Source organism: Eurypyga helias, unplaced genomic scaffold, assembly GCF_000690775.1.
Source record: "Eurypyga helias isolate BGI_N326 unplaced genomic scaffold, ASM69077v1 scaffold43397, whole genome shotgun sequence".
Taxonomy (NCBI): Eukaryota; Metazoa; Chordata; class Aves; order Eurypygiformes; family Eurypygidae; genus Eurypyga; species Eurypyga helias.
In genome coordinates, this window is record NW_010261869.1 from 1 (window position 1) to 9025 (window position 9025).

General features: G+C 40.8%; 1 protein-coding gene across 1 annotated transcript; it reads left to right on the top strand.

The window, feature by feature from the left end:
- Window positions 1-95: 95 nt before the first annotated feature.
- On the top strand, window positions 96-7878 carry NEK2 (NIMA-related kinase 2). Its single transcript, XM_010155520.1, has 8 exons — window positions 96-316; window positions 1317-1554; window positions 2235-2317; window positions 2561-2687; window positions 3477-3696; window positions 4637-4691; window positions 4774-4844; window positions 7612-7878. Exons 1-8 carry the CDS (start codon window positions 123-125, stop codon window positions 7836-7838), a joined length of 1215 nt encoding a protein of 404 aa, XP_010153822.1. The 5' UTR covers window positions 96-122; the 3' UTR covers window positions 7839-7878.
- The last annotated feature ends 1147 nt before the right edge of the window (window positions 7879-9025 follow it).

Consider the following 9025-nt stretch of genomic DNA (forward strand, 5'->3'; position numbering starts at 1 on the left):
TGAGCGAGTGGCGTTGGAAGCCCCTCTTCCCCTGCAGAGCCCTGCCCGGTCTGCGAGGCACGCCCTAGGGCTGTTCTCTTCCTTCCTAGGTCTTGGTCTGGAAGGAGCTTGACTATGGCTCCATGACCGAGGCAGAGAAACACATGCTCGTTTCGGAGGTGAATTTGCTTCGCGAGCTGAGACATCCGAATATCGTCCGCTATTACGATCGCATCATCGACCGGAGCAGCACAACCCTGTACATCGTGATGGAGTACTGCGACGGCGGCGACCTGGCTAGCTTGATTGCCAGGTGCACCAAGGAAAGGCACGTGAAGTCTGTTTGTGGCCATTTCGGGGTGTCAGCGTGGAGCGTCTTGGGCAATGGGAAGTAAAAATTCAGTGACGTGTGTCTCTGAACACGCTGGGTCTATCCCTTGGGCCCAACGACCTCCCTGTAACGGGAGGGGGTTGTGCAAAACACACAGGGGTGCAGGGTGGTGCGGGGTGCTAAAAACAAACCAGCAAGTCACGGTTCTTGCAGATGGGTAGTTTGAGCTTGTGGGTTCCTCTGGCCTGTCCATCAGTAAAACCACTTCTACCCTGGTTTTTTGTTAGAATACCAAAATACCTGAAAGGGAAAAGTGATGTTGAACACGATGTTAAAAGCTACTTTTATGTGCCTGTGTGCAAAGCTCGTGGAGACACCAGGCTGAAAAGGCTTTGCCTTGGTCTCACCTTAGACTTAGCAGCCTACTTAAGTATAATATTGGTTTTCACATTCTTTGGTTAAACAAGTACGTGACACCACCGGTGTTACTTTGTGAGAATAGTCTAAAATGGTAGTGCAGCTGCCCCAAACACATCAGGGTTTTCATTAAGGGAGTTTATATTAAGAATCAGCCCTGTCTTGGCTCTGTTGTTGTATGTTGCTTGTAACAGTTTCATAAACAGCTGACAATGTACAGTTATTGTAAGTGATCAAAAGGGCAGATCTCATCACAAAAGCATCAAATGGATGTTTGTTGTGTGTAATGAAAATGCTACATGTCTGTTAGAGCCTTTGGGGAAGGATGGAAATATTACAGGGATTCTGCAACAAAAGTCTAGAGGTCTTCCAACATATTTGGGGTGATTTTTTTTTTTTAGATTTCCATTTTTTAAATAGCAAATGTAGAGACCTGTTGCTGTTAATTTTCTATAAAAGTGCTGAGGTTGATTCAGTGATGTTTTTTTAACAGCAGCATATTAAAAGTTGCAGAACTAAGACTGGCAGCAACTACCTAAGCTGATGTAAACTCAGAATATGTTTATTAAACAATGTGTTCATCTTCCAGGCGTTACTTAGAAGAAAGCTTTGTTCTCAGAGTATTGACTCAATTGACATTGGCCTTGAAGGAATGTCACAGACGGAGTGATGGTGGAGTCACTGTGCATCGTGACCTAAAACCAGCAAATGTCTTCCTCGATGGCAAGCAGAATGTGAAACTTGGAGATTTTGGACTGGCTAGAATATTGCACCATGACACCAGCTTTGCCAAAACATTTGTTGGAACTCCGTATTATATGTCTCCAGTAAGACCTCCCTTATGTTCCCTTTTGTCCCTCCAAGATCTGTTTCTGCAGTATTGGCCCCAGAGTCCATGAATGTTTGAGAGGTTTTAATGAACAGTTATTAGTATTAAATGCAGGTGACTTTTTTCATAGTGTACACATTTTTGAGACAAGGTTATTTTGCAGTTAATCTTTTTTTTTTCTTCTCCACACTGTCACTGTCTTCTAATTAAAGTTGCTCTTCACTGTATAATTTTTGGGATGTTCTTAGCATATTAGAGATACGATGGAGTATGTTGTTTCTGAAAAGGAATAGGGAAGCCAGAGCATCTTTGTTTCATAGCGTGAAGGTTAAAGTGCCTACTTAATTGCCTCTTGATGGTAGGATTTTAACTTGCAGTGGAAATGAGCAAAACTGAGTTATTTCCCCAATATGGTGCATTTTGTGTGGGAGAGATTAATATTGGCTGAAATATGGAGTTGTATCCACTGCAGATTGGTGTAGCACTTCAGCCTTCCACAGTGGAGTACTGCCTGTTTTTAAAATCCTGCTAGTAAGAGTAGCTGTGGCAATTAAGATGGAATCTTATAAGTAACCCCAGTAAGTTATGGTTTACTTCAGGTTTGAACAGTAGCTGATTATCTTGCAATAGTAGAACAATGACTTATTTAATAAACCTAAGATTATTCTCTTTCTTTAGGAACAAATGAATCACATGTCATACAATGAAAAATCTGACATCTGGTCTCTAGGATGTCTCCTGTATGAATTATGTGCTCTCTCGTAAGTATAGTAGTGTGGTTATGGATATGGAAATGTAGCTGTTGATGCGTTTATGGTTAAATTTTGTATAGATGAAAGTGCAAAGGTTTTGGAGACTAGACCTATGTTTTTATTTCTGAATTGGTCTTGACATCAGGTGGTTGAAACAAGCTTTTAATTGTGGCTTTTCTTAGTCTGTTAATTTTTTATTAAAAAAGTCCTGTAAAACCAATGAAAGGACCCAAGAAAAATGTTGTTCTTCAGGCCTCCATTTAGAGCTTATAACCAAAAGGAGCTGGCAGAAAAGATAAGGGAAGGGAAGTTCAGACGAATACCATATCGATACTCAGAGCAGTTGAATGAACTTCTCAAAGAGATGCTGAATGTCAAGGTAAGACTCCGTTACTAATTATTCCACCCACAGTTTGAGTACTGAAATACTAGTTTTCCTTCTCAGTTATGAAACTGATCTGAAGTAGGGGTTGCATCACCTTGTCACTGGCAATATCACTTGTAGGGGAAGGAGAGAGGAATCGTGCTTTGAATCCATTAAAGGCAGCAGCTCAAGTGGTATGCCAGGTTCAAAGGATGCAAAAAGGCTGTCTCAATACTGGCTTACACAGAATTTCCTAACAGCATGCTTAGTAAGGCCTTAACTCCAGGGTTAAAAGGGTTCCAGCATGTTCGGAAGTTGGAAGGGGTTGATGTGTCTTCATCCTGGATTTTGCTTTATATGGCTAATGTATAGCTCTCCCTCCATGCCTGGCATGGGGATGTTAAGAATACTGCATGGGACAACAAAGCTATAACAAGAACCCAGCGTCCAAAAGGGTATGGTTCCTCCAGGAATCAAGTGACCGGTGGAGATTCAGAGTGTTAGCTCCAAATCTTCTGACAACTACCTCTGTATGCTCACCACCCCATTCTGGCTCTGAAAGGAGTGGTTGTCTGGACTAGGAGGGACACAGTTGTGGCTTCTGGAGCTGAAGGCTGGCAACAGCCTCCTCCCTCAGCTTTTATCTAGTTGCACTATCCCTTCTGAACTCCACTTTTCCTCAGCTTTTCCTTCACTGCATAGCTCCTCAGCTGGTTTCCACCTGCAGTGGGTCTTGCTTGGGAATCCCTGGCCTTGATGTTTCTTGGTTACAGATGGAACCTGTTGGTAATGTCTTTCCTTTAGGATTACTGCCGGCCGTCTGTGGAAGATATTCTGCAGCACCCCTTGATAGCAGACTTGGTGACAGAAGAACAAAGACAAAATTCTGATAAAAGAGGCTGGAGATCATGGGAGCCAGAAAGGCTGCAGCATTCAGATGCTGCTGTGAATGAGCTGAAACGGAAGGAACAACAGTTACAGGAGCGAGAACAAGCCATTAAAGAGAGAGAGCAACGTTTGGAACGTAAGATATTCCGCTTCGGGCAGGGGGTGGCAATGGGATTTTGATTCAAAAGAGTAAGCGCAGAGGAAGGAAAGGTGCATTAAAATGAGGGGTTTTAAAACTGTATACTAGGATAGCACACTCCTGCACTCACTACTAGGATTCTGTCTAAAGACTAAACCAAGAATGTTTGGGCTTACTCATTTATACTAGTTCTTGTTTTAAGTCACTATAAGAGGCAGTTTGGATATAGAAGTCTGGTGTGGGAAGATTATTGAACATGAGGGGCAATTAGGAAAGTATACAGAAAAATAGGGTCTGAATATATTGTTCTGCACTATGCAGTGTAGGTTGCTTTTCACCTACTCTAAGTGAACATTGCATATACTAATATGTAACTAAGGCTACACTAAGTCTGATGTTAGAGCAAAATATACATGAGTAAACTGCTCATAGATGGCTGGCCCTCAAGTGCTGGGATTACCTGCCCACATAAAATACCTCTTTGCATATGCAGTAGGCTCTGGAATACTGATTTGAGCCATACATATTGTTTTCTGAGCCTGAGTAACAGCTACTGCTGGTGTAAACAGGGTGTTCAGTCATAGCTGAATTAGAGTATCTGGTATCTAAATGTTTATTTAGGTCTGGTGTCACACATGCCATGGAGTTAATGTGCAGAATAGAAAGCTGCTACAGCTTCACTGTTGAGATACGGCAGAGCTGGTGGAGGTGGGGAGGAGCATACCTGGCAGTTCAGAGCACTTGTCCAGTGGTTTATCAGTGCATTGGTAAAGGTGTACCTACACAGCAGCTGTCTGGCTTTGTTTAGAGTCACAGAACCAGAAATATGGGTGCATTTGACAGCATATGACAGCTTTTTCTGCAAGAAAATCCATCATGCACGTTCACTCTAACGTTAACATTTTAACACTGCATACTACCATATCTCTACTTCCAGAGAGAGAACGGGAACTCTGTGTTCGAGAGAGACTGGCAGAGGACAAACTTGCTAGGTATCTAACCAACCTATAATTGTCTAGATTAGGAACCCTACAGTCATACAACAAAAAGCTTAAAGTTCTCTTTTCAAAACAGAGCCGAAAACTTGATGAAGACCTACAATGTCTACAAACAGCAGAGGGCGTTAGCTTGTGCAGATGCTTCAGGTATGAAAATATGCAAGCAGCCACTTGCAGCGATAAATGTAGGCTGGCATGACCAGAAAAATGCCCGTGATGCTCAGCATGATGTACCTAGTCCCACTGTAGCAATACAAACACCAATTTTCTATTCATGGTTGGGAAGAGACTTCTGATTTTCTGCTTCACACAAAGACTTAATCAATGATGCTCAGCCGTGAATATGAGTGACCACAGTCAGCACTGCAGTCTTGAGCTGTTTTGAAAATTACCTTCTTGCGATAAGCTAATGGAAGTGCTGACTTGTAACCCAAACTTTCTCAGTGGTATTTATTTTACTTATGGATGTATTTTTATAGACCTTTAATTTAGTTAATTTTAATAAAATTACACATGTTATCACTTAAACTTTAGTTCAACTTCCAAGAACTTTAAGGTGGGAAATAGTGTTTGTTGCAAGTGACCCAGCTATGATTGGCTCATTGTATGAGCTCTGAAGAATACAAACTGCTATTATCATACTCCAGTTTTACTCACTAAAAAAGGCTTTTCTCAGTGGTGTCCAGTGACAGGACGAGGGGCAATGGCCATAAACTGGAAAACAGAAGGTTCAACCTGAACATGAAGAAACCCTTCTTCACTGTGAGGGTGACAGAGCATGGGAACAGGCTGCCCAGTGAGGTGGTGGAGTCTCCTCTGGAGACTTTCAAAAGCTGCCTGGACTTGTTCCTGTGTGATCTACTCTGGGTGATCCTGCCCTGGCAGGGGGGTTGGTCTAGATGATCTCTAGAGGTCCCTTCCAACCCCAACCATTCTGTGAAAATATGCTACAATGCTTCCTTACTACCAGTAGTCCAATCTGAGTTACAGTAGTTATTACCCTGGCAGTACTTGACTCTCACTTTGGCCTTGATTGTCCAGTCCTCACTATCAGAAGAGGCAGTATCATCTGTTTGTTGCACCTATCTTTAATAGTAAAAACGATTCAAGTATCTAAATACATTTTGCAATACTGATGGAATATTAAATGGCTGGGTCTTAATTAGTACTAAAGAAATGGGACCACCCTTTAACATGCAGCAACACTCTCATTTAGTTTTGTTCAGATGAAGTAAGATAAGCATGTCACTGCCTCTAATACAAATAAATATAAACTTGCAGTTTTTCTAAGAAGTGCCTACCTACCACAGCAGGAAGGGACACAAGTAAAATGCCACCACAAGTTAGTGGTACTTGAGCTATTTCTAACACTCCTGTCCATTTTGAGAATTCTACCTGTCTTAATGTCTTGTCTGATTTTGATACATTAAAGAATATAAAATTAAGACTTGAACCTGCCTGGGGCTTTCTGATGTTGCCTCTAGCCTTGGATGACTGAAGGTAAATGAGCTTCAGCATTTGCTTCTGTTCTTTTCTGCATCTCCCACCCCTTTACATGACATTAATCTTAACAGTATTAATTTTTGAAGATGGGCAAAACCACTTTGAGTAGTTAATACCTCAAGACAGACAATGCAGAAAAGTGGATGTAGTTACTACAAAAGTGATCAAATCTTGCAGTATCTGTATATCACTTGATTAAATGCTTATCACCATGCTTGTAACTTCAAATTCATTCCATGGTACTCTTGCAATACTGTTTCTAAAGTTATCCCTGTATATGAGTGGATGAAGTTTCTCCAGCATGTTGTCAAAATGGCTTCAGTTACCCTGAGACTTTCACAACTGGATTGCATCTCACATCTTAGTTCCCTAACTTCTCTTCAAGGCCAGTTGTCCATTTCACTTCACAGTAAAATGGAATACCAAAAATCCTGGTTTCTAGGACAGTGTCCTAGACACTACCCTATTTCTGCAGGGATTTGCTGATTCTTACGGAAGGATTTGATAAAACAGATATAGGTACTGACACAAAACTACAAAATGCTGAAACATTCACCAGCTGCTTTACTCTGGTCCTTTGCACTTTCCTGTGCTTATTGCATCCTTGCTCTAGCCTAAGGAATGGAAAATAAAGGCTTCAGAAGAGTTATGATTAGGATAGTTAAACCTTTGATAAGGTCTGATTTTTTTTTTTTCTTTCTGAGTTTAGTCTTGAGAGGTTGTGATGAGACAACTCAGCTGTTTTAATATCTTTTGATGGCAGTTTTTGTACCTGAAATCATTAAACCCAAAACCTAACTGCCTCTTGATTGTGGCAGCTCTATATGGCTAAAACATAGCTATGCTATGAAAATTCCTGGCTGGAGGCTACAGTGAAAGTAACTTACTAAATGATTAACACACCTAAACTCATCATTCATCAAAACAGAGTGTAGTTTGTACCCCCACTGACTTAATAGAAGGACAGAGTCAGAACAACGTGGGTAATCGGAAAGACTGCTGGACAGGTTGAATCTGCTGTTGCTATGAAGGCAAGACAAGTGTGTTTGGTATCTGAGAGCCTAATTCTCCATTTCCTTTTGGATCAGGATTATGTTACCATCCTGTCCCTCAGAACATACTCCATGTCTTTTCTCCTTATGTCAACTCTAATATCTCCTTAGGTGTGTTGGGAGGTGCACCCAAGAAACTACAGTGGCATATATCCTTTTACCACAATTACTTAAAAGCTTTGTTTTCAGTTTTCCTTACAAAAACGTAAAAGAATTGTTGCTATGAACTGAAATGTGTTTAATTAGGTTACTTAAAAGCTATAGGTAGTTAGCATAATGAGTAACAGGGTTAAGACATTAGCTAAGCAGTAAGTTCTGAAAAATGTCTTAATTCTGTACTTATTTTTTTATTTCTTAAGATAATGCAGCCCGGCACCCCTTTTCTACAACCAAGAAGAAAGTACACTTCGATGGAAGCGAAGAGAAAGCTGTGTCTACTGCTAATATAGAAAACTGTCCCCTTTCCAAAGGGAAATGCTCTGATCTCAGAAAACGTCTATATGCTGCAAATCTACGGGCTCAAGCGCTGTCTGAGCTGGAAAAAAACTTACAACTAAAGAGCAGACAAATCTTGGGCATGCGCTAGAACTGTGACATAGATGTACAGTATTTAACTTTTTAGAGTTGGTTAAATGCACAGAAAGACCCTTGTACCTCCTGCTTTTAAACTGGAACCTGCTGAAAACATATTTTAACAGTTGTTACACAAACCCTTAGTGTATGATAGCTAGTTTGTGATAGGGGCATAAGAGACTGTATTATGGAAACAAATAGCTTCGATACCAAACAAGCTGAAAGCATTGCATTATTAAAGAAAAAAAATATTTTGGCCCTCCTTCTGGTTACCATACATTACTCTTCTGAAAATACAGGGAAGGAATATTGTCAAACAGACTTTAAATCTGGTGTGAAAAACTTTTCAAATGAGAAACGTAGAGGGATTCACAACCTGTAGGTTAAAATGATGCTGTATGTAATGTAAAGTACTTGATAAAAGAAGTATTGCTATTTTGTATATGTGGAAAAACAGTGGCTTGTTGTCTGCACTTGTAAATATTTTTTAACTATCAAACGAGCAAAAAGGTATTTTATGCAATTTCTGACATGTATTTTATGTAAAGATTTCCTGCCTTTGAGTTGAAATGCCATAGAACACCCATTCTTAGAAAACAGCTGATTTTCAAAACATTTGTTTCCTTACTGGGCCATGAATGTTGTCTAAGGAGGACTTCTAGATAGTTCTCACTTGAAAAAAAGAGAATCTTATTCAAAACATCAATTTAATTTGGTGCATTTGCTGATCAACAAGTGCTTACGTCACCAAGCCATAGTTCTGCTCTAGCAGATTCTTTTAACTACCCCGCAGCGCTTTGCTTTACCTAAAAGAATTAGAATATGACCATTTGGTTTGCTGGTCTCAAGCTACTGCTGTTCTGGCAGCCATCACCCTGCGCTCGGTGTGGTCGGAAGGGTCTGGCAGGTGTGCACAGCCCAAGTAGCTGCGCCACGTGGATCGGTGCAGCTTTCCTGCATGCTTTCATATTGTTTAAGATTCTGACACGTATTTGGAGGGTGAATCCCTGCTTTCTCACCTTGTTTGTATAGTGAGGATTTTCTGTTCTGTGCCTCAAGCAGAAGATCTGCAGCGCAGTTCTACCGGCCTTCATGTGGAAGGGTCTTTGTTGCATAGCCTATAAACCAGCAAAGGGTAGAATATGCAGCAGTATTACTCTGATCTGAAAAAATATGTAGGATACAAGAATTTTATTGTAT

Excerpts from the sequence above, each read along its gene's own strand:
- NEK2 (XM_010155520.1), top strand. The coding sequence starts at position 123 with ATGACCGAGGCAGAGAAACACATGCTCGTTTCGGAGGTGAATTTGCTT. Across the intron at positions 317-1,316 it reads ACCAAGGAAAGGCACGTGAA|GCGTTACTTAGAAGAAAGCT; the intron begins GTCTGTTTGTGG and ends TTCATCTTCCAG. Across the intron at positions 1,555-2,234 it reads CTCCGTATTATATGTCTCCA|GAACAAATGAATCACATGTC; the intron begins GTAAGACCTCCC and ends CTCTTTCTTTAG.